The 26,713-nt window shown below is 34.9% G+C and overlaps 1 protein-coding gene across 7 annotated transcripts in view; it reads left to right on the top strand.

The window, feature by feature from the left end:
* NT5C2 (5'-nucleotidase, cytosolic II) overlaps window positions 1-26,713 on the top strand; it is a 266,169-nt gene that overhangs the window by 202,442 nt on the left and 37,014 nt on the right. For 4 of the 7 annotated variants that reach the window (XM_069098865.1, XM_069098864.1, XM_069098867.1 and 1 more), the window contains one exon: window positions 11,964-12,058. In XM_069098865.1, coding sequence (XP_068954966.1) covers window positions 11,964-12,058 — 95 coding nt within the window. Of the gene's footprint in view, window positions 1-7,454; window positions 7,676-11,963; window positions 12,059-26,713 lie in introns of those variants that run through there. The other 3 variants (XM_069098868.1, XM_069098870.1, XM_069098871.1) reach the window with 2 other exon arrangements.

Below are 26,713 nucleotides of genomic sequence, written 5' to 3'. Positions count from 1 at the left end.
TTTAGCTTCAGTTTTCCTCTTCTGTAAAGTGGGAATAATAACAGTACTTGCCTCCTAGGGTTGTGAGGATTAAATGACCTAATATTTGTGAATATTAGACTTTTAAAATGCTATATAAATTAAAAGACTTTTAAAATGCTATATAAATACCAAATATGAAACAAAAACATGGTACTTGTAAATTGGCAGTAATTCTTTAAACTTATTTTAATGTTTTTTGCTTTTATATCACATAATATAATATCTTTGGCTTTAACATTTAAGTCCGTAGGGTTTAAGTTTGGGGTTTGTGCAGAAAAACACTGATTTTTATTTTAAAATCTCCTTTAATTTTTCAGTTTTGAATGTTATATTAGCTTTAGTAAACCAGTTTTGCCTTTTTGTGTTGGTTCTGCATAGAATTCATATTCAACCTGTGTTTATAGTTTAGGGTATGGCTATTCTTAAAGAGAACTGAAATTTATAGAGCCCTCTAAGGTTTCCTCACCTCAGCTCCCTGACTTAAGTGGTACAAGTGTTGTTATCATTATTTTTAAACCAACAAGCATTTATTAAGTGCCAGGTATAGTATTAGGTGCTAGGAGCACGGAGACAAAACTACCCTTTTTTTTTTTTTAACAGCAGTTGGGGTTAAGTAACTTGCTCAAGGTTACACGGCCAGTTATTTTGTGTGGGAGTTAAGTATCTGAGGCCAGAACCGATGCCAGGTCTTCAGACTCTGGGGCCAGTGCTCTTACTGCACCACCTGGCCGCCCCAAAACTACCCTTAAAAAGCTTTTTTTTTTTTAAGGGAATTAACATATTTACATATAAGTAGATTGAACATATGTACAAAGTAAATGCAGGGTAATTTTGGGGAGGGACCCAGCAGTATTTGGTATGTTGAGGAGTGGCTTTTTTCAGGAAGAGGTTCTTGACCTCAACTTTGATTCAGAGCTGTGGATGGGGATGTATTCCAGGCTCTGGGGTCACTTGGGCAGAGGTAGAGAGAAAGGAGAAGGAATGTAACGTGAGGGAGACAGAGAGGCCACCAGTTTAGCTGATTTGTAGTGTGTAAAGAGAAATAATGTGTAATCAGTCTTGAAAGAGAGAGTGAGGCTAATTTGTGAAGGCCTATAAATGCCAAACAGAAGAGTTGGTATTTGACTTTAGTGGCAACGGGGAACACCAGAGGTTCTTGAAAAGGTGAGTGACACGGTCAGACTTAAATAATTTTGAGATTATTATTTTGGCAGCTGTATAAATTGGAGAGGGGCTTGAGTGGAGGCAGGAACATCAATTAGGAGGATACTGCAGTAGTTTAGACAGGTTGTGAAGTCTTGAACCAAGATGGCGACTGTGTGGGAAGAAGGGGATGGATACAAGAGATGAGTTTGAAATAATAAGCTGGCAACTGATTGGGTGGAGAAGGTGCCAGGTTGAGGATTACTGATTTTAAAGCTGGGTGCCTGCACGGGTGTTAGTGGCCTGAACAGTAATGGGGGAAATTGAGAAAGAAGAGAAAACTGAGGCTCAGAAACGAAGTTGTTTGCCCATGGTCACACATCCAGTAAATGAACCCAGGTCTCCAAAATGCTGGGACAGTTTTATGTGTGACTGGAATATCGCTGTCAGAATAACTAGGAGCATTAGAAGGTAACAGGTGTCAGTGAGTGTTAGATATTTTTGTTTGTATGTCATTCAGATTCTTTTATTTGCTGTCACATGCCCAAGCAGTGGCAGGTGAGGATATAGGACCTGGGCAAATGTAAGATAGTTTTAGTCTACTTAGACTCATGGGATTATTGATTATGGATTACTATATGTTTTATCAGTATAATGTGTTATTCTACTCCTTGTCCCTCTGTCTTTTCATTATTACATTTTATGTGTTATATTAAAAGGGATCGGATCTGGACTTAGAATTTTATTAATATGGGTAACTCCCAGATGAAACTTCTATCATCATAGGTAGGCACATTATCCACAACTTGACTGTTTTAATATTCCTCCAAGAATTATATCATGAGAAGGTTGCTAGGTGGCACAGTGGATAGAGCACTGGTCTTGGAGTAAGGAGGACCTGAGTTAAAATCTGGTCTCAGATACTCACAAACTGTGAGTATGGGCAAGTCATGTAACCCATATTGCCTCCAAAAAACAAAAACAAAAAAATATATCCTGAGAAAAAGAATATCCTCAACCGTTGGCATATTTGCCATGACTCCACCTCCATTTTCTAAAGGAATATTTCCCATCAAACAAATACATTTTCATCTATGTCTTAGGAGTGCATCCTGGTTTCCTGTTACTTCCATTATAGTTATATGATGAAATGAAAACTTTTAATAATAATGAAGAATCTTAATTTGTGGTCAGATTCAGTCTAGTGATTATATTGTCAAATCATAGATCTTTAGAACAGAGGCAACATTTCATTCTGGATAGAGAGCTGTCCTTGGAATCACAGAGATGTAAGGTTAAATTGTGCCTCTTACTCACACTGACTTGGTGACCCTGGGCAACTTAGCCTTTCAGTATATAAGGTAACTTTCTTAAACAATAAGTTTCAGAGAAGGTGCTGACCTGTACTGGTAGATGGAGTTTCTTCATCTATGAGTTCGTTTTATCAGTGAAATCACAGGATCTAGTCTTTATTCACAGGCAGCTAGAGGACCTGGAGTCAGAAAGATCTGAGTTTGAATCTGGTTTCAGACACTTACTAGCTGGTGACCTGGGCAAGTCACTTAACCCAGTTTGCCTCAGTTTCCTCATCTGTAAAATGAGCTGGAGAAGGAAATGGCAAAACCACTACAATATCTTTGCCAAGAAAACTCCAAATGAGATCACAAAGAGTTGCACATAACTGAAATGACTGAACATCAACAAATATTTGTTAAATCTAGTTGGTAGGCTTTTTCAACCAATGGAATGTATCTTTGTAACAAATGTTTTCCTTTAATGTAGTTGATGAATTAATCAAGAAAATAACATCTTCTTTCAATGTGGAAATACTTCAGGGTTGTTTTGTAATTTTATCAGCATATATAACACTTTTCCCTTGTCCCTTCTCTCATACAATGTTCGAGGAAATATTAAATGAAGCTAAGCGCGAAGTATTTGCTGCATCTATTTCTTTGCAGAGCCAGCTAATGGAAAAATTATTTGAATTGGGACAGGGCCTCTTGTCTGCTGAATTAACATTGTTTGCTTATTATTTGAGGGTCTTGTTGGGGGATAAATTTGCTTTGCCTTTTTCTGTGTGTGTTTGCCAGTCCAGATTCCTTTACAGAAACTGCAGTTTCGTTTGTATGTTTCCCAGACCAGTCAGCCAGTCTTAATCAGTTCTGAATGTTGATTGTTTCTCTTCTTCCATTCCTCTTTATTGTTGCTGAGTTTTCAAGCATTTAGAACTGAGGTTGTTGGTCACCCAGTCACTGCCCAGTTAGGGTTCGGCTTTGTGCCAGAATTTGTTGGGGACTCTCAGGGACTGAGTTCTCTGTGCTAACAAATGAGTGACGGTTCTCAAGCAGTCCAGTGTAGCTTGTTGATCCAGTATTCTTGTCCAGGGGAAATAAATCACTGAGGATGGCCAAAGAAGGGTGAGTTTATTTTTCCTTTTCCTTCCATTTCCTCATTCATCCAAGAGGTACTCATGTCATCTGTGTTGAATAGCAAGATAATTAGATGTACTGACAGAATGTTAATGTAGCGGAACTCCGTGAGGGAAGGAATATCAGTCCAAACGTTTCTTACATAGGTTACAGCACATATTGCTGATATCATTTTGAAAGAAAATATGGACAGTAGAGCACTAGAAAGGGATATAATGAGATTCAAGCATTGCTCTTCTTCAAAAACAGTGCAAGCATTTGCTTTTGCTCTAGGAACCCAGTGTAATCATTGGAAACATGCAGGGTAAGCTCTCCAGTGAATTTAACAGAGGAAAGAGGGATATCAAAACATTCAAATTCAGTGTAGTTATAGCCCATTTGCTGCTGGGAGAAAAAATGTAATAGTTGACTGTTGTACACCTTATGCATTTTTTATTCCTTGTGGGCAGATTGAAAATCCTTATAAAGGAATTTCAAATTCCCTCTCTTTGGAATATAAAGCATTCTGTGGTTTTCTGTTTTATTAACTTTTTTCCTCTTATGCTTCAGTCTTCTCGAATATTCACTGCTTCTGCTCTCAGTGAACACCATAAATGAAAGCAGAATGTAACTCACTGTCTCCTGTTATTTTTCCATCAATTTTTGCCCTTGAGATATATTTTGATTTTATCTTCAGACATGTTGCTCTGATTACATTGGACAAAACACTCATTCTTTTCATGTAGCAAAAATGTTTTTGATTTAGTAGGAGTGTTTATTGTAATCTTAGTTTTGTATCTCTGTGAGATGTTTAAAAATTTTAATTAAATTTCAGATTAAAATATTTAAAATTCAGCATTATTTTTGGCCTCCTTCATGGCATGCATAAGCATAATTTTGAGGGTTCTTTATTGCTAATGTTGTCTTTTACTATTCGTTTTTGGATTCTTGAGTTACAAATTTTTCTCCCCGTTTTTCCCCCACCCATCCCCCCAAAACAGCAGTCCCACAGGATATCACCACCTCCAATCTGCTGTCTCCCATATTTTCTCCCATACCCGTTTCAACTAGTTTTTGGATTCTTTACTGCTGAATGTAAATCTGTAGGTTATAATCCTTGTAAAAATTTAAAGCTATTGCTGTTTTATACATTGTCTTCTTGGCTGAGTAAATGTGATGAAAGTTTAGGAACAACTATTTTTACATTCAGCTGCAGTCAAAATTCATGGGAAATGTTCATTTTTTTGCCTGACGAAAAGCAGGCTTATCTAATTTTTAAAATATTTATTTTGAGGACTAACAAGGATATACCTCTAACTACAGTTTTAGAAGTTTTCATATTGTATCTATTTCTTATAACATAGCATTATTCACCCCAAGATTTAAGTCATTAGCATCAGATGCTTAGAAGATGGAGCTACTTGTTTTTGAAGTGTAAAACAATGTATGGAAACATCTAGTGGTGCAGTGAATAGAGCACTGGCCATGGAGTTAGGAGGACCTGAGTTCAAATCCGGCCTCAGACACTTAACACTTACTAGCCATGTGACCTTGGGCAAGACACTTAACCCCAATTGCCCTACCTTTCCCCCTCCTTTCCCCCTCCAAAAAGCAAACCCCCCCTCCAAAAAAAAAACATCTAGTAAGCAAGAGAAAGCTTAAAGGGACATGTATGAACAAAGGGACAATATGTGGAGTTAGAGGCATTAGATTTTGCTTTCCGATCCTTAGATTTTTATTAAGTAATGTGCTTTCTTCAGCTGTATCTTTGAATTGTAAGGACCACCATTTGATCACTTTTGGTTCTTCATTACTTTTTAAAAAGAGAGTTAATGGTTTATTTTAAATGTTCTGGGATGAAAGGAATTTTTTCCTTTTTTCTTTTAAAAAATTATTATTATTTTTTTTTTTTTGCAGGGGAAAAGGCAGGGCAATTGGGGTTAAGTCACTTGCCCAAGATCACATAGCTAGTATTAAGTGTCTGGGGCTGAATTTGAACTCAAGTCCACCTGACTCCAGGGCTGGTGCTCTATTCACTGTGCCACTTAGCCGCCCCATTTTCCTCTTATTTCTGAACTGATTTTCCATCTAAGGTATTTTACCATGGCACAAATAGCATGTTTTCTTTATGTTAATTGGCAACTGGAGTTATTTAAAGTTGATTTAGTAAAAATGAAGCTTCCTAGGAGACATTCTAACTTTGTGATGTGAAATATCCAAATTTCATAAATCATAACTAGACAATGGCTTGAATTATTATTCGTGAGGGAGATATTGGGGAAATAGGGCACTTCAGCATAGGGAAGTAGTAACATGGGTTTGAAAAAATTCAACTGTGTCTGATCTATTCCTTTAGAATTGGTGGTTGACATATTCTAAAGGTTCCATATTTTACATAAGAGGTAGAATAGGTGTACACTATCATAATTAGAATTTCTAGGGTTGTTATTTTTTTTAAGTTTTTTTTTTTGGTGGTTGGCATTGGAGTATTGTTAACCATGTTTTACTGGCCAATTTATAATTTAGGTACTCATAATTAGATAATAGAGTTTTATGCCCTAATAATAGATAATAAAGTTTTATGCCCTAATTCCTGTCACAGAGTACAGTTTGTATGGTTCAGTTTTGAAGATTGTGCTACATTTTAGAAGTCTACTCCTTTATCCTGACTCTTGATTGTGAGAAGATCACAGAAGAGAGAAATAAGAATTTAGAGAGGGACAGGGAGAAAAGCAAGGGGTGAGGAAACCTATATGTGCTAGAAAAAGGGCAGATAGGTTTTAGAGAAGTGGACTTAATCCTTGGATGTATGAGTTTTTTCTGTTGTTTCTCCCCTAATTCATCATTGAATTTCCCTGTATCACCTAGGTTCTTCTGCCTATTCTCTTCCCTCTACTCCCATGTTTAACTTTTTGAAAATTAAGGCTAATGGTATTGTTCTAACAGTTTCTCCTTAAAAGAATTTTATATAATTGGATAAAATGTGCCTTGATTGAGATGTGTTGTAGAGATATTCGGAGTTCTTAACAAAATTATGTTAAATTATATTCAGTTTCTTGACTGCTTTGAGCTCATTTTGAATGAGAGGGATTAACAGAACTATTTCATATTTTCTTCTGTATTAGTGATGATGTGTTATGGGATGTTTTGACTCTTATAGTAGAGAGACTCTTGCAACATCTAAGTGTGGCTTCTGTTCTCTTGGGACACTCAGATAAACAAGATGCATTTCTCCTGAGTATGTCCCCCTAAGAAAATTACAAAAGAAATTTTTATAAGAATGGTACACTAGGACATATAAAATTAAAGCCTAATGATTTACCCTTCTGCTATTGAAAGATTTTGAGTTTGACATCCTAAATAAATTCTTTTTGTTACTTTTATAACAGTATTACAATTTTTTAAAAATATTTTTTATTCTTCTTATTTTAAGTTATTATTTCCTTGAATATTCAACTCTGATTTCCATACTTTCAAGGCATTTTATGGAAGTTATACCTCTGAATCATAGAAATTCCAAAATATTAAAAAGATGTGTCTTTCTCTTCTAAATTCACATTGTTGTGTTTTTCTTATTCCCAAGCATTCATTTAATAAAATTGTCAGTCTCAGCATAACCTTTCAGCATAAAAACTTAATTTTTCTTTTAGTTTGTCATCATCGTCGTCTCTGAATTCATAACTGCCCAACTCCTTTAGCCCCTGTAAAAGACCAAGAAGATTTTCTTCTCCTGATACTCTTATTTTCATTCGTTGTTGTAATTACTGTTTTTGGGCTCTTTGCCAGGAAATTGTGACTCCTGGGCCAGTGGGAGGGGCTAAGGGTAAAAGTACATCATTGCCAAAGATATTCTATTCCAAATGGATTTATGTGGAGCAACGGTGATATCCAGTGACAAGTTAAATTAGCCACAGAGGTGTTTTCTCCAGCTCTCTCAGAAAATTAATATTGAGGGCCCTGGTTCAGACTAGAGACTTCTTAAGTTAGGTTAAAGCAACAAAAATTTATTTATCGTAGGGAAATAAAATAAAAATTTGTAATGTGACTTCTAAGAGCTAAATGAACCAGACGACTTTGCAAGAAGACAGCCAGTGACAGATGAGGTAATCCTGTTTGAATTATTATTTAAATCTTCATACTATTACGAGTTTGCTTCTTTAGTTTCAGTTTAAGAAATGGCATGTTGATATTTCAAGAAGAAAATATCTAGAACTCCTACTTTATAAACAGATTATCAACGAACTCATTTTTATAATGAGTAGATGTATTTCTTTACAGTCTCCTGTTTCCTTAAACTGGATAGAGATATGTTACTAAATATAACAGTCAAATAAACTGTTCAATTTTGAATTTATACCTTGGTATGGCAGTGCAAAGTTTTATAGTGCTTGTGCATCTCCTGTAGGTCTTACAATGTTTCTCTTTAAACAGTTTTTTAGCCTGTGAATTCCTAGGCCTCTAGTATTGTGCTTTACAGTTGAACATATTAGTGAGATGAGAATCTTCACTAGGACAGAAGTTAGGTTTCTTATTTTAAGAAACATTCTTCTAAAAATAACTAGTTACACTTAACATGATTGTGTGAAAATTTTAACAGTTGGTGAAGTAGCATAAATGGGCAGGCATCAGTATTAGTTCCCTTTGGTTCTATGTCTGAGGACTGAAGAAACCTTTGGTTTTTCCAAGTGGGTATTATAGCACAACAAGTCAATCTTTAGTGTTCTAGCATGTCACTATTTATATTATAGTACAGTATTTACCATTTTCTTTTGCCATTCTTAGGCATTACTTAAGACCAGGTGTTACCAAAATTTGTATTCTAGGTCTGAACAACACAGGCTTTTGGTCAGGGTTCTCCCCTTGCCTGACATATATATGCTGCTTTGAGTACTTTTACATTAGTTATCTTTTTGAGTCTTAGTTTGTGGAATTTGTTTATTGCTAGTCACTAGGCTAAAGATATTTAAAATTTTTTTCATTTAATATCTTTGTGCCTTAATTTAGACACACATTCCCAGAATGGCAGTTTGATTATCATTTTCACACCATCCTTACTTTGGTGCTGTGTGTGTGTGCGTGTGTGTGTGTGTGTGTGTGTGTGTGTAAGAAGTAGGAGTGGATTCACATTTTTTTTTTCATTTCTTAGATGTCATAACAAAAGTAACTTGATTCTCAAAAGTTATGAGTGAAGGTATTCAAGAATGAAAACCAAGGTGGTAAAGAACACTTGCTTCTAGACAGACCTTTATAAAAAAAATGTCTCATTTCTGAACTCCAAGACCCTCTCAAAGCCTCAACACCCATGGTTACCCTAGGATTTGAAAAAAGGTTTATTGATGCCTTTTATTTTTTATATTATAGTCATTTGTTAATAAAAAACTGTTCCCAAGCCCCCAAGCAAAGTAAAGTGAAAAAGATAAAATATTACCTGTACAGTACACTTCAGAGGACAGAACAAGTGTATTACAAAATATGCAGTGAGTAGGAGAAAGAATTAGTCATGTAGAAATATAGTAGATATGTAGGAATGATGTTCACTTTTGAGAAAATATTTTCATAGTCCTGAAATATTTATGTTCACCATTAGTAGAGTTACTAAAGTACATAGTGACTTGAAATATGCATATTTTTAACTTGGTTGCATTAAATGCTTCTCTAGGGAAGTTAATATCAGAAACTGCTCTATTGGGTCTACTAATGACTTCTCTTTACCCTTAGTTAAGCTATCTGAATGTACTTCAGTGAAATTCCTTTATTTTTTGCCCTGTACTACTGGTTATGCTTGTTAAGACTGGCTTTCATATTTCTACCTTCAGAAGGTTGAAGCTGACCTGTTAACTATATGGCTCCATGACCCTCTTGCCAGACCATACCACAAGAAAGCAAAATCTTCAGCCTTTTCCTGGCTCTTATTCCAAATCTTGATCCCTGCATATTTTAGGAACATCAGCTGTTTAGTGTCTGATTAAGGATTTGATCCAGTTGGCTCCCTAGTCCATGGTTTTGTTTTTTTTTTTGAGGGGGGAAGGCAAGGCAAAGTCCATGTTTAAGAATCCCAAACTTCAGTTCTGTCATTCGCTGTGTTTCACTAGGATTAGAATCTATTACCTTATGCTGAGTGATTATGTCACCTGTGTCATGTGTTTTGGGGAATTTGTGTCACTGAGAAGGAATAGTATTGATTATCAGTGTAGGCTAGATGGAGTTAAATGAACTTAGTTAAATGGAGTTTTGTGATAACCATGAATCTGTAAAAGAAGGACTGGAGTCCTGATTTTTTTCTGGATAATGATTGGCTATTTAAATGACTATTTAAAAACATTCTTAAGGGTGGATCTCCACTGATTATCCCACCACTTAAAAGTAATTACTTTACTTAGGTAAGAGCACTTCATGATGGAATCAGTCAGTCTGAACCAAGTGTAAAAAGGGCCTGTATACTTTCTTGAATCAGTCAAAGAGAGACTTGTTCATAGTGTAAGGAATTTATTTTAAGAGAAAGGAGTTGTCTCAGAACTAGTCAGGATTTTAAGACTGAAATCAAGGGACTTAGAGTAAGCATGGCCTTATAGAACATCTCTGAGGAGCAGTGGTAGGGCTAAACTGTGACAGAAAAGGGTCAGCAGCCTTATAAGCACAAGAACTGGTCTGAGGGAGAGCCTGAGAAAAAGGTCAGCGCTTTCTCAAACTTCCTCTCCAAGGGCCTGTTAATCCTCAGACCCTATAATAAAAATTTTCTTTTCTAGTAAAGTGAATTTTGCCTCTAACACAAGGTAACTGGGAGTTAACTCAGAGAACCTGACCTCTTCCTAATTGGGGGCTCAGAGCTAAAATACACTCTATCATCCCCTAGACTTGATAGAATCTAATTACTATGCCCATTTAGAGGTTATTAATTCCACTAAACAATGAATATCTTGCTAGTGTATTTAAACTAGCCATTACCACTTTTCTGATGTAGAATTTTTTTTTAAAAATAGGCTGAAAGGCCAACCTTTCTTTGCTTGGGGTATGATACGTGTTATAAAGGGTGTCTCAAAAGTCCTAGGTCAGTTTTCAATTTAATAGCTTAAACTGCCCTAAGACTTTTGGGACACTTTGTATAAAATGACTTCCTGGGCACTATTGTTTGTTACATGTGTATAAACATATACATGTTAGTATGTATGTGTACATATATATGTATATATAAAACAAGGCATGTTATACACATAATATAACATGTCATACATAAAATCCCCTGCATCTTTTATATGTATATACTTGTTATATATACATATATGTATAAATAGGTATATTGTTATTATATGAGATTACAGATAATCATAAATGTATGCTTCCTATACATCTATATATATCTGAACTCTCCTGTATAATTTATATATATCTAAATGTATATATAAAATTTCATATGAATAATATGCCTGTAACTTAAGGGTATTGTTTTCCCTGCAGTTTTTTAAACCACAGGCACAGGTAAGTTAGTCAGTCTTGAATGATAGTAAATTTGTCTATCACAGGCATTTTTGTCAAGGCAATTGAATGGGATTATTGGCTAATAGTTTTAGAACAAAAACAAATCTTAGAGATTGTCTAGTGCAGTCCTTTCATTTTTAAGAGTGGGAAATGGTGGTCTGTTGCATTGCCCAAAGTCACACAACTAATAACTAACAAAGCTAGGCTTTGAACCTAGGTCCCTTGCTCCTTCTGTTGTGCCATGTATTCCTTTATTTCAGGTAACCCAGATTACTCTATTGGGATGCTTTTCCAAGACATGTTTTATTCTCAGAGGAAAGGGAGATGGAATCAGTCTTCTTGGTTGATTAGACAGTCTCTGTTGGATGTGCTTGATTTAATAGAGACTGTTGTGGTTGATATTTCACATTTGAGAATAGCTAGATCATAGATTTAGAGCTGGAAGAAAGGTCTTCTAATTCAGTTCTCTCATTCTGTAGGTGAGAAACCTGGGGCTCAAAAAGTGAAGCAGTTTGTTTAAGGTCACAAAACTAGAAGCAGAGCAGGACTTGCATCCATATCCCATCAACCCAAAACCCATGGTCTTTTTACTATAGTATGTACCTCCTGACAGTTTCGTTTTCCTTGTGCCTTCAAAACAACTTTAGAAGGTGGGGACCACAGAAATTGTTATATGTTACAGATTTGGAGCTTGAGAGATAAAGAGCAGCCGTACCCTTATGAGGCATGGCATTGATATTATTAGCATGCCTCCTCAAATCCCTGATCCAACTTCTCCGTTTATTTTTATCGAATATTTTATTCATTGTGTGAACAGTATCTGGATATTTTAGGTGTGGTATTTTAAATAAAATAATTTGTAGAAGCAGCTCCATGACAGTTGAGACATTTTAGTTGCAAAGCTAATTGACCTAGATCTCTTTTTACTTCTTGTAGGGTGTTTGTGAACCGGAGCTTAGCCATGGAAAAGATAAAGTGTTTTGGTTTTGATATGGATTACACACTTGCTGGTGAGTACCATTTTAAATTTGTTTAGCAATTGGTATCTTGAAAACTGATGTTAATATAGTGCTTATGCTAATGCCAGGTAGTTGAATAAACTCTTAATTATTTAACATACCCATGTGACTGACAAATACTTTGTCACCATGTTAAAAGATTCCCTGTTTAGATCATGTAACTTCATCAGAAGCTTTTGAACTATAATATTTACCACATAAGACTAAGATTTAGATGTCCATGAGCGAAGATAGAACAAAATAAGAACTGGTCTCATTTTAGTCTAGTGTTTGTAGTGCTTTTAATACTGTGCGTAAAGCTAAGGATAAATCTAAATTTTCTGTTTTTCTCTATGAAACTGTCTTTCAGGGATGGACTTTTTTACTCTTATTGTGAAAATAAAGATAAACTTTGCTTTATTAGTTGAATTAAGCAAAAGAAAAATTGTTTAAAGAGCTTATTGAGTTTTTCTCTTAAAAATATTTGCAAGTTAATGAAATTTCTCATCTGACAATTGAAATGGTACAGATAAGAGGATCAATCTATGTTTCTTTGTGGTTTTAACACACAGAAAAGAACTCCTTACTTTTGATGTCTTCCGTGAGAAATTTTTCTCTTGTTAAACCAAAAGCATTACATATAAATTTGTTCAAAGTTTAATCTAACAAATATTTATAATGATAATATATTTCTATAGTGCTTGATCCTGGAAGTCAGGAAGACCTGGTTTCAAATCCTGCCTTTGGTGCATACTGGCTTTGTAACCTTGGACAAGGTCATTTAACTCTGTTGCCCTAGCAAACTTTCCAAGTTGCAAGGCAAAATGCTAGTTGGTAGAGGGAGTTCCTCAGTGATTCCCTATACTGGTCAAATCACACACTTGATAAAAAAAAAAAAGATTATTGTTTCCATTTTATATATGAAGAAATCAAAACTTAAGAGAATTAAGAATGATAATGTATTCTGTGCAGATTTAAGTGTACTTTTTTCACTTTTTGGTGTTTTTTTTCCTTTGGTCTGTTTTTTCTTTCACAACATGACTAATCTGGAAATATGTTTTATTTTATTGCATATATATAACATCAAATTGTTTACTGTTTCATGGGGGGAAAGAAGGGAAGGAGAAAGATTTGGAATGCAAAAAAATTTTTAAATGAATGTTAAAAATTGTCTTTACATGTAATTGGAAAAAATAAAATACTATTAAAAAAAGAATGATATTGAATTCTGAAAATGTTATTTTCAGAAATAAGATGGAGACTAGGGAGAATTTTAACCCATATCCTATGTATGATTTTTTTTTCTACTCTGACTAGTTAATTGACAGCTTTTTGTTTGTTTGTTTCTTGGAGGGGGGAAGGCTGGGCAGTTGAGGTTAAGTGACTTGCCCAAGGTCACATGGCTATTAAATGTTAAGTGTCTGAGGCTGGAATCGAACTCAGGTCCTCCAGACTCCAGGGCCAATGCTCTATTCACTACACCACCTAGCCTCCCCTTAGTCAATTGACATCTAATGTAGGTTGGTTTCTCTTTTATAAGAAAAAGTAAAAGTACTTTAAAAACTACTCTTCAGATTGTCAGGGAGAATAGTGTGTTCCTTAAATATGGGGGGCGGGGAGGAAGTTTCATTGTTTAAAAAAAAATGAAGAAAAAGGATGTAAAGAGGGAGAGGGGAAGGCTGAACTATGTTAGGAAATTGGGGCAGGGGGTGCTGTGTTTAAAAATTTATATAAATATATATAACCCATAAAAGAATGGGAAGAGGAAGAATCTACTAAACATTTGGAATGAAGCATTGGGGTAGTCTGCCTTTTGAGTAGGATTTAAGTACTTGTCTTTCAAAGACTGTAGTTTGGATCCATAGGTGCCGTTGTACAAGCCATTATCCAGAAAGGGTCAGAGGAAAAAGACAAGTAGAGATGCTTGGTAACTTCCAGTTGAGGGTTACTGAGATAGATATTTGTCTACTTGATAAATATCATTATCCCTCTATTGTTATCCAGGGCATATATTCAGGATATCAAAGGGAAATTCTAAAGATTTGTCAGATATGATAATCATTACCTACTTCTGATATCTTATATGGTTATAAATGATCCTTCCAGAAGAAAATATACTATTGCTAAGGATTAGGAAGTTGTAGATGAGAAACCTTTGGAACAGATCTGCTGTTTCCATTATTTCTAATGATGCAAAGGTAAGGGATTCAGTAGAGAAAATTCAGATTTGGTAGCAAACAGCTAGTTGTTGTTTAATGGTGTTTAAGAATGTGATTTAGGTTTCTGGACCACCTCTGAAAAAATAAAAATAACTGTCTCCTGCCCAGAGATGGAGTATACCTCACATGGTTGGTAAGACTATATTTTCATTTGTCATATTTGTCTAATCACATTTGAAAAGAAACAAATGTAAAACTTGCTTATTTGCATTCACCAAGCTAGGTACCATTGAGTATAGCTATAATCTAGAAAGAAGAATATGAGTAGAAATGACCAGAAATTCACTAGAGATTAAAGAGAAAGCACTAAAACTAAACCTGTGTGACTTCATATGTCTGTTCAGAGATTCACCAAATATGGACAACAAACATGGTACACCAGAGATCTTAAAGAAAAGAAGCAAATTCGAATTGATAGACATCATTAAGATTTGGCAGGCTAGTATTCATGATTGGAATACAGCCAATCACAAATATACCCTATTTTAAAAGAAATCGGATATATAAAAGTTATGGGAATCATTTATAGCATTGTCTATCAACATATTTCCTTATATGAGAAAATCCAGGATTGAGAGAGAGGGAAGGAAGAGTGGAGAACATTGGGGTAAAGCTCTGTAGGGATAGAAACAAAAATGATATTTTCATTGGACTATATTATAGACAACTAGGACAGAAAAAAGAAATAAATCACAATCCTGGCACAGAGGCATGTTTATAGTCATAATGGCAGGGGAGGGAGATTTCAGTTATCTGGGCATCTACTAAAAGCAGAGCAGCTATTATTTCTGGGCTTGCTTTACTTATAATTTAATCACTTGAAAGGTTGAGAAACAAGGGTACTTCTCTCTTAGATATGATTCTTACAAAAAGGAAAGAATTATGGTGGTAGAAATGCAAGAAACTTAAATGGGGAGTGACTGACCAATCCATTTTAGAATTCGTGATAGAAAGGAGAAGGAGGCATAACCCAACATGCATCCTGCATTTGGAGAGAGCATATTTTAAAGTACTCGGAGGAGATTTTTGAGTGTTAGAATTTTCATTGTCTTGTTACAACATAATTTATCTTCAGGTTGTAATTATATTCTAGTCATTCAATGGATATCTGAGGCATACACCTTTATAGCCTATTCATGGGCTGAATGAAGAGGGCAACTACAGGTCAGGGTCATCTGGACAGTGACAATTTCATCATGGGCATGAGACTAACAACCACTTCCAAATAATAATGCCCAACAGTAGAGAAACAGACACTGCTTCATATTCATAGAACTTTATACCACTGCTCTCTACCATGCTGACTCGAGAGACTTTGCCTAGACTTCCCGTATTGAGGGCACATGTGTTTTTGAAGGGATTGGAGGGAAGGGAATGAAGCTATATTCATAGTGCCTGGCACATAGTTGGCGCTTAATAAATACTTGTTGAATTGAACCAAATTGAATTTCTTTTGCTTTATTTTTCTTTCAATTCTGTTTAAATATATGTTTTTGTTACAATGCCAGTGGGAATCTTGGTTGACTAGCCAATGAGCCCACTGGTATATGCTTGAAGTGATTTGGGGGGGGAGGGGAGAGAATATTCAAAAGAAGTATTATTTTAAAAAAATTTGTATTTGAAGTTTTGAGTTCCAAATTCTATCTTCCCCTCCCCCCGCATGAGATGGTAAGCAATCGTATATAGGCTACTATACATGTGCAGTCATGCAAAACATTTCCATGTTAGTCATTTTATATGAGAACACTCGAATAAAAGAAAAAAAATGGAAAATAGCATGCTGCAGTCTATATTCAAATAATATCAGTTCTTTTCTGGAGGTAGATAGTATCCTTCGTCATTTGTCCCTTAGGATTGTCTTGGATTATTGCATTGCTGAGAATAGCTAAGTTATTCACAGCTAGCTCTTCATCAAACAATATTGCTGTTACTGTGTACAATGTTCTCCTGCTTCTGTTTTTTTTCCCTGTTATTTCATTGTGCATCAGTTGATGTAAGTTGTGGTTTTTCTGAAATTATCCTCCTCGTCTTTTTTTTTTTTTTTTTTTTTTTGCTTTTTTGGAGGGGGGAAGGCAGGGCAATTGAGGTTAAGTGACTTGCCCAAGTTCACACAGCTATCAAGTCTTAAGTGTCTGACGTCAGATTTGAACTCAGGTTCTCCTGACTCCAGGACTGGTCCTCTATTCACTGTGCCACCTAGCCGCCCCGTGCTTGTTATTTCTTGTAGTACAATAAAATTCTGTTAGAATCATACCACAGCTTTTTTAGCCATTCTGCAATTGATGAACATCCTTTCAATTTCTAATTCTTAGCCACCACAAATAGTTGCTATAAATATTTTTGTACAAATAGGTCCTTTTCTGTTTTTTGAATGTTTTTGGGATATAGACCTAGTAGTGGTATTACTGGATTAAAAGGTATGCACATTTTTATAGCCCTTTGGACATAGTTCCAAATTGTTCTCCAGAATGGTTGGATCACTTCATAATGCCACCAGCAGTGCATTAGTGTCCCAGTTTTCCCACGTCCCTCCAACATCCTCCCTTTTTGTCATGTTAGCCAATCTGATAGGTGTGAGGGGGTACCTCAGAGATATTTTAATTTGCATTTCTCTAATCAGTAGTGATTTAGAGCATGTTTTTCATATGATAGCTTTAATTTCTTCATCTGAAAACTGCCTGTTCATATCCTTTAAACATTTATCAATTAGGAAATGGTTTGCAGCTTTACACATTTGACTCAGTTTTCTAAATTTTTGAGAAATGAGGCCTTTATCAGAGATATTTGTTTTAGGTCCCCCCTCCTCCCACTGCCCCCCCTCCCTGTTTTCTGCTTTCCTTAGAATTTTGGTTGCATTGGTTTTGTTTGTGCAAAACCTTTTAAAATTTTATATAATCAAAATTATGTTTTATATTTTGTAATGTTCTTTATATTTTCCTGGGTCCTAAAATTCTCCTCTTACTCATAAATCTGACAGATAAACTATCCCATGTTCTCTTAATTTGCTTATGGTATCACTCTTTATGTAAATCATGTACTCATGTTGACCTTATCTTAGTATATGTTATGAGATATTGGTCTATACCTAGTTTCTGCCATCCTGTTTTCCAGTTTTTCCAGCAGTTTTTGTCAAATAATGAGTTTTTATTATGAAAACTTAGATCTTTGGGTTTACCATATACTATATTGCTATGGTCATTTAGGGAATATTAATTATTGAGGGAGTACTAATTATAGCCAGACTGTTGCTACACTATTGTCTCCAACTGGGTGGGGGTTGAGGGAGGTTGGCTAGTATAGTTATCTAGGAAGTCATTTAGAATAATCAAATAACTACCAACAGATTTATAGTCAGGGAAAGAAGAGAGAAGTATAGGATATCAAAGGTTATTATAGCTACCAAATAAGTTGAAATTGGAGATGGCTTAGATCATTTAAGGCAAATTCTGGCAATGCTAAAGCAAGAGGAGTTTGGGGGAGTATTTGGTAGGAGAATAGTATCTCATATTTAATCTTTTTGTTCAGTTTGAATGTTACTAAATTATAGTCCTCAGGCTCAGATCTTGCTTAAATGAATTATATAAATAAACATTATTGAAGTTAGAATTTCTCATTGTTTGCTTATAATCCAGTAATTCAGCATGCCAAAAAAGACATAGTGTGATTAACATGTAGCACACAAGCTCCTCTTTTTTCCTAACACATTTGTCCTTTATGTTGGCCTTGATGTTTTCCTGGTTTTCAAAGTACCTGCAGACATACGATTTAGTTATTATATATGTATTTATGTATATATATGTATGTATATGTGTGTGGTATGTATATACACATACTATATATATATGTACACACATATTCATATTTGTTGCTTATCTTTGTTTTAAGAAAATATTCTTAATTGAATCTAAATTGAGAAAAGTATAACTCCAGCTTAAGCTTTCGGTTTAATTATGCTCCTTACTCTGTGTCTGTGACCTCTGGAAGAAAAGAATGCTTTTGTGTCTTTACCCTTTGTCTTATGTACCTAGACATTCTTCTTCTTTCAATTATTATTTATTGGGCCTAACTCTTTTAGTTTCTTTGATTCATCTAGGAACAAAAAAAAACAGGGATTACAAAAAGACTGCATAGTTTCATCAAAAGCAGGTCATGCCAGACTGAGTTTGTTTCCTTTGACAGGATTACCAAACTGGTACATTACAGGAATGATGTGGACTGTATAAGTATCTTTAAACAATTAGTTTGATAAAGTATCTCATGCTGTTGGAAAAGGTGGAGAGATATGGCTTAATCACAGTACAGTAATTAGATAGGTTCAAAACTGAATGGTTGAACTTGGAGTAGTTGTTAATGAGTCATTTTCACCTTGACAGGAGGTCTTCTATGGAGTGGCACTGAGATCTGTGGTGGTATTGTACAATTGTGTCTAACTCTTCATGACTCCATTTGGGGTTTTCTTGGCAAAGATACTGGAGAGATTTGCCATCTCCTTCTCCAGTTCATTTTACAGATGAGGAAATTGAGGCAAACAGGGTTAAGTGACTTGACCAGGGTCACACAGCAAATAAATATGTGAGACCAGATTTGAACTCAGGTCTTCCTGGTGCCAGGCCTGATGCTCTATCCACTGTGCCACCTAGCTGCTGGAGATCTGTGACCCTGGGTTTTTTCTCTCTCTCTTTTTAAAACATCTTATCAATCACTTGAATAAAGGCATAGATGACATGCCACATTTACAGATGACTAATACAGAGGAATGACAGAATCCAACAAGGTCTTGACAGGCTAGAACAACATTGGGCTGAATCCCAGAAAATAAATTTAATAGGGACACATTTAAAGCCTTAAACATATATCTTAAAAAAAAGAAAACTTCACAATCATTAGACAGTAGAGATATGGTTTTCAGTTTTTCTGGGTATTTTAATTATCACCCATGTGATGTAGCAAACAAAAACTTAATTCAGCTTTAGGCTTTATTTGGAAAGCACAGCTTCCAGAGTATAAGGAGATGATGAGCTTGTTATAGTGGACTAGGTCATTCCACATCTGGGTGTTGTATTCAATTCTGGGCCTCACAGTTTCGAAAGAACTTTGATAAATGGAGGGCATTTAGAGGGGGGCAACCAGAATGATGAAAAGCCTTGAGGTCCTTATCATGTGAAGATGAGTTGGAAAAAATCGGGAGATTATTAGCCAATACTTATCCCAGTGCCTGGTACAAAGTAGGCATTGAATAAATGCTTGTCAAATGAATATATGAATGAATCAGGAGACTAGAGATGTGTGAGAAAAGTTTGAAGAGTTTATCATGTTCAAGAGGTATTAGACTGGTTCTATTTGTTTGGTCCTAGAGGTAGAACCATAAATGAGGGGAGGGGGTAGAAGGGGCAAAGGGGCAAATTTAGCTTCGAGCTTAGATGATGTTTACTCATTAGCACTACCAAGAGTGGGATTGACTGCTTCGTTAAAAATTCTCCCTCATTTGGAGGTCTTAACCATAGCTTGTTGCATATGTTGTAATGTTGGACTAGATGGCTGCTGATGTCCCGTCTAATTATGAAATTAAGTGATTTTGTTATAATTGGTGATTCTTTATTGTTAACATAGCCTGATTTTCAGGGTAAATGATAACGTGAAGACATATCTTTAGAGGTTAATAGTAAACTATCATTTAAAAATTCTTTAAATTTCCTATAAATGAGGAAGTGCTTTATTAGATTCTTAGGAATAAAAGCCTTTCTGAACTTCAGTTATTTTTAAAAAATCTATTAAAAAATGTGATAGAATTTGGCTATTAGACAAGTAGGTTGGTATAATTAGGAAAGTTTTTGTTTTTTAATTTGGAAAAGGAGGAATTATGGTGGTTATTTAGGTTAAGAAATTTTCTATTATTTCTACTGCAATTTTAATAAAAGTTATTTCTGAATAAAAAACTGTTATAATGTTCAATAATATAACTGAACAATCTGATAGACATTAAATACCTATTATGTGCAAGATGCTGTGCTAGGGAAGATGCTGGAGATAATAAAGACAAAATGAAATGGCCCCTCCCTGCCTTTACAGAACCTTCATTTTACTAAGAGGAGATGAATGCTATATGACCTGTAATAATTTAATTATAATAAATCCTACCTTACTTGGAGAGTAAGACACATATCAAATTATAATACATTTATTAGAGGGTTTTTATCAGTGGGGAGGGGGGGAGAAGAAGCTAGATATAGAGATTTCTAAGTTTCTTCAAATTTGCCATATCCATTTTTCCTTATGATGCAGTATTATTGTATTCATATGCTATCATTTGTTCAACCCTTCAGTTGGTGGGCATGTACCTTGTTTACAAGTTTTTGCTACTATAAAATGCTGCTATGAATATTTTGGTATACTATGTGAGGGTCATTTCTGTCATTGACTTTTGTAGGGTTTATTGACAGTAATGGGATCCCTGGGTTAGAGGATATAGATACCTGTTTTGCTGCTTTGTTTTCTAATGTTGTGTCCAGAAACCTGTAATTAAAGTTTCAAAAGGGAATATATATTCTGATTAAATGAATGACAGAGCTCTTTATCACTAACACATCTTTATCAGCATAATCATCTGACAAACCTGCTAATCTGTAAAACGTGGTTTCTTAAGGAGCAGAATGTTAGCCAACAGCTGTTGAGAAAGTGAGAACAAGTCGGGTATAAGAGGTGTTAGAGCCATAATACTTCTTTCATTTTTGAAAGAATCCTGTATCATTAGGCCCAATCTGAATGGTGCCTCTAAATCATCATTGCCCCTTCCTTGCTGCATATGTTAAGGAGAATGAAGAAATACTGTCCTGAACTTTGCATCAAATGGAGAATATGAAGAATATGGAGAAAAATACACATCTATTTCAGTCAAATTTAGGTCTCTGTATTGTTGATGACCTTGATAAATGCAAAATTGCATGGAGTGAAAAATCAATATTCTAAGTTAGGAATGTAAAATTTCTAGAAATCTTGATGCCATGGCAAAATATTTACAAGTGTAGTAGGGTGAATGAAAATAAGAGAATACACTTTGGGGAAATTTGTGATACATGCAACACTTATTAAACATACCCTTTTCATTTTTATGCCACTTTTATCAGTGTGGGAACATTAAAATGCTTTCTTCTAACATAGTTTTTGATGTATATAATAAGCATAGTTGCATGAAGTCTATATATAAACATAATTTCAGGGACAGAAAAAAATCAAGATTCCAATTTTTTTTTGAAACCTAATTCATATTTATATTTTCTCATTCTTCTCTGTTCTGAGCCTTTTGAGCATGTAGCATAAGCAAGCAGCTTGTTTCCAATAGAAATGTATATTTTCTGTAGGAATAAATACTGTTGATGGTGTTCACAGTGAGTCCTCTAAAGCCTCACTGAGAGGAAGGAACATAGCCACCAAACTAGCTTGGTTTTTTGTTCATTTTGCTTTGTTTTTAAGGTGAGAACCTACAAGTAAGGAAGCTGTGACTCCTTTCTTCTGTTATAGAAATAGCAATCTCTGAAAGCCAGAACAAATTTTGCTTGTTATGTTATGATCTGATTTTGATAGAATTTTAGAGTTAGTAACTAAGATTGTAGAGATTATCTAAGTCCTTTCTTTTTTTCAATATTTTATTGATGCTCTTTTTTTTAAATCTCACTGTCATTTCCCAATGACTTCTAATCCCGAGAGAATTGTCTTCTGTAATAATTAAGTACATCAAGCAAAACAAATCACATTAGCCTTGTCTGGATATAGAGCCGATTCCTCACCTTTCTGCACAGAAATGGAAGGCGTGCTTTCATCAACCAGTGTGCCCAAGTCATGATTCAGCAATGCTGAGAGTCCTAATAACTTTCATGTTGTTTTTCTTTGCATTGTTGGGATTCATCATGCAAATTGTTCTAAATCTTTGTTTGGATTTAATTCATTCAGGTTTTGTCAAGTTTCTCCAAACACTTCACATTTGTCATTTCTGATGGTATTATAATATTTTACTACATTCATGTACCACAGCTTATTGAGGAGCACCCACTTTTCTTTCTCTTGTTTGCTACTATAATTGTGTGTGTGTGTGTGTGTGTGTGTGTGTGTGTATGCAGCCACAATTTTTTCTTTTGCCTTTGATTTCCCTGTGGTATATATTCCCAGTAGTGGTATTGCTGTGTCCAGAGATCAAACCCCTTCATTTTTAGAGTTGAGGAAAATGAGCACTACTTTTTAAAAATCACCCTATTGTTGTATAACATTTTTTTCTTTTAAAATGTGTTGATATCTTTTCCCTTCCTTACCCAGAGAGCTGTCTCTTATGTCAAAGATTAAAAAAGAATGACAAAAATGCAATTCAGTAAAACTTACCAGTACATCAGTTCGGGTCAGTAGTATATGTAACACTTCAAACCTATGGTCTTCTACTTTTTCAAAGATGGGAAGAGGAAAACAAAAGATTGAGTAGCATTATATGAATAGCTTGTCTTATTTTCATTATAAATTATTACATCAAAATATAGATTTTAAAAGTTTTTCAAGTCTTTGGTAAATACACAAAAATTGTCTAGATTCAAATATTTTTCTTCTAGGCCAAAGGGAATAAAATGAAAAATGTGAATTTTAAAAACTTTTATCCAAGCTTAAGGTTCAAAAGTTGTATAACACACCCAAGAAACTAGATAAGTCCTTTGTTGGGGGAACAGAAAGAAGGTAGCTAGTAAGATTCTGCCCCACCCCAAAGCAAGTATTATTATTTAGAAAGCTGTGGTTGGCAGCAAGTCTCAGGGTCTGCTTGCTGGCAGCACTAGTGGTCTGGCACTTGCTCATTAGCCTCTCGTGCCTGGTACACACTCTCACCATGTTTTATTAGACTTGGAATTAACTCAACAAACTTGACATTTAAATGAACATTTTTTGCATGGTGTGCTTACTTAGACAGAAAGCTTGGACACTTTGACCAGTTGTCTGTCAGCATCTTAAATCCTCACCAGATTCACTGGCATTAAAGACACTTGAATAAATCAGTGCTGAGGGTAACTGTCTGTAACAAGTCCTGGAACATTTTATCATCTGTAGAAAACTGATATTAGTGCATATTTGTCTTTTTCGTGTCCCTTTTTTTCTCTATAAATGTTTTGCTTATGCTTTTCCTTTTTTTACATGTGTTTTTTGTCACTATTCTTACTATCCCCCTCCCCAAACCATCCCTAGCAAGTAAAGTAAAGCAAAACATGTCAGAGCCTGGGTCAATTTGAGACTGAACTCTTCACTCCATGCCCATAGGTATCCCCTCTACACCGAGAAGCAGAAGTGCTCCGCATCAGGGCTTCTGAAGTCTCTGTTGGTCACAGAAATGAAAGCTTCCATTCCATAGAATTAGATTCCCCATTCTGTGCTGGCTACCTCAGGTTTTCCAGTGGTGTGATAATGTTCTCTCTGAAGGCTCCTGTGCCAGGGCATCCACTCCCCTTATAATTCTCTTTTCTTGCAAATAAAGCTGCAAACATTTTTGTTTGTCTGGGACCTTCCTTCTATCTTTTATGTCCTTGGGGTACATGCCTTGTAATTATGAGGTTAAAGATTATTGTACTTTTAAGGAAGAAGAACATTGTTACCCTGTGCAACTATCTGCAGGGTTGTCCTGTGGAAGAGGGATTGGACTTTTATCTGCTTGACCCTGACAGGCAAAACTAAGACTAATGAATGGAAGTTATAGGGAAATAGATTTTGACTTTATTTGAAGAAACTTTATATGCATTTTACTTTAAAAAATAATAGTGAATATCAGCACAGCCAATAACCTTGTTTAGTAACTCCTTACATTTTAATTAATTTCATTGCATAATTTCATTCATGACTTCCTTCATTCCCTTGTAAAGCCCTAATCAGTATTCTTTGTCCATTTGTTCTTACTCAGTTTTCCTCTTATATGGTTCTAGCTTGTATGTATCCTATCCTTTGAGATCTGCTTTTAAAATTTTGCATTTCATAAAGGTCTTTCCTAATTACTTGGTATTCCTTATTTGTTGGTCTTAATGTTTTTACATTGTTTCTTTATATTAATGAGTCATAGTTTATTTAACCATTACCTTGTTTTTGGAAATTTAGGTTGCTTCAAGTTTTTTCCTATTATATATAATGCTGCTAATAAAATCTTTTGGACAAAACCTCTTAAAAAATCTCTCTAACTCATATGTGTATTTTTTTCATAAGTCAGAGTATATTCCCAATAATAGATTAAGTCAAAGTATATGACAAATTTTCTAACATTGTTTTATATTTCTTCTTATTAATTTTTTTTTACATTTTAAGTTTCAAACTCTCTCTCCCTTCCTCCCCACTCTGTACCTAAAGAAGGCCCCCCCCTCTTTTTCTGTGTCTCACACCATACAGTGTGTGAATATAAATCTATATCTATATCTATGTGTATATATACATATCTCTGTGTTTGTGTGTGTATAGTTATACTATGCATACTTCTCTTACCGGTTCTTTGTCTGGATGGAGATACCTTCCTTCATTAGGTCCTTTGTATTTGATTTGAGTATTTATAATTCTCAGAATAACTTAGTTGTTCACAGTTATTCTTTGAACAATATTGCTGCTTCTGTATACAGAGTTCTCCTGGTTCTACTCGTTTCACCCTTTATTATTTCATGCAAGTTTTTCCATGTTTTTTAAAAAAATTAACCTGCTCATCCTTTCTTACAGCACAGTAGTATTACATCACAGTCCTATACCACAACTTGTTTAGCTGCAGTTTCTAGTTCTTTGCCACCACAAAGAGAGCCACTATAAATATTTTAGAACATAGTCCATGTTAATTTCAAGAAAACTCGGACAATTAAGAATTATCTTGAAGTAGAATGGGCTACTTTGGAAATGAGTGAGTTCCTTGTTGTTAGAAGTTTTCAAAAAGAGACTGATATTAGGAATAATGAAGAGGGACGTTCTTTAGTTGGGGGTTGATCTGTATCAATGGCCTTGCAGCCTTTTTTTCATATGAGATTTTCTTTTAATGTAAAAAAGTCTCATGGACCTTTCATGGTAAGTTGTAATACGATATCTATTGTTTGAGAAGATACATGACTGGATATGGACCCTTTGAAAATGACATCTAAAAGCCTTTTCAGCCTCTTAAGATACTTCATATAGGAATGATGACTGACTTGGCATGCTGACTTAATATCCTATGGCAAGTGTGAGGTCAGCTCAAGGCCCAGCCTATCTGACATTTTCGGTCTAACAGGAAATCTCCCAAAGGTAAGCATAGTGTAAAAAATAGCCTAAGCAATCATTGTGGGTCAGCATATTCAAAAAACCAGGGGAGTGGGAGTCCTTAAGGCACAATGGCCATTATTTATTTCTTTTGCGGCCTAGAAAATGTAAATTGCAGTTTACCTCTCAGGTCACTGAGTGTGTTGTCCTCTTCTTCATTTCTGAGTTTTGCATATGAGGCATGAGTTGCCACACCTCCAGTAAAAGGTAATGAATATTAGATGAAACGTGGAAGTATTCTGCTTTTTGAGGAATTTGTCAGATTGCTAGTTATGGATTCATAGAAATGTATATAATTAACTTCTAAGGGGAAACAAATTCATCTTATAAGAAAATTTTTATCATATCTTAATTGCTACCATATTTCTAGTCAAAAGGGGTTTTATTTTCTCTTACCAAAATAGAATAAGATAGATAAGTTGGCGTGTTTAAACAGACTTGGGTAAGCTGTTTAGATTAAAAATCAACCAAAAATACCTGAGGGCACAACATCCAAGAGAAAGGTAAGGGAGTGTGAAGAGAATGAGAAATTATAATTGGTACTAGATTCCAAGTTTCTTTTTTTAAAGTCCATCTGTGAAGGGGGCTAACATGTCACTTATCCTTGTGATGAATAACTTCATAAAGCCGATAAAGTAATAATTATGTAGTGTGACTGTTAAGTAATAAAGCCATAAAAAAGTCCCCTACATATCAGAATTTATGCATCCAAATTAACTCATCTTTCAAAAAAGAAGTTTGAAAAATATTTCTTGCAGTGACAGCACCATGAGAAGTAAATGTGAGCTGTCCAAGGTAACTCTGAACTCTTGACACATACTGTTGGACTATGTTAAAGTCATTTAGTTTCTACCTATGTAAAAATGGCACTTGAATTGAATTTAGGGTCAGTTTGGGTAAGTTGTGTTTTTTTTTTTAATAAAACTTAAAGGATTTTGCAAGTATGAATTATTGTTTTGAAACAACCTTCACTCAGTACTGTAAATCCTGGTGTTAGTTTAAAAAAATCAATTATCTAAGTAGTCAGTCAATAAGCTTTATTAAATATCTACAATGTGCCAGGCACTGTGATCTTTGTCATTTTAAAAATTCATTTCTTAATTTTTTCATTTTGGAGTAATTTGCTTTTTAGAATGAGAATCATATTTTCCAGTGTATTCCTATTTTA

The sequence above is a fragment of the Petaurus breviceps genome, unplaced genomic scaffold (genome assembly GCF_028583685.1).
Source record: "Petaurus breviceps papuanus isolate PSGF00001 unplaced genomic scaffold, PetGlider_PUasm1.0 37, whole genome shotgun sequence".
NCBI classification, from domain to species: Eukaryota; Metazoa; Chordata; class Mammalia; order Diprotodontia; family Petauridae; genus Petaurus; species Petaurus breviceps.
This window is presented reverse-complemented; position numbering and strand designations above follow the sequence as displayed.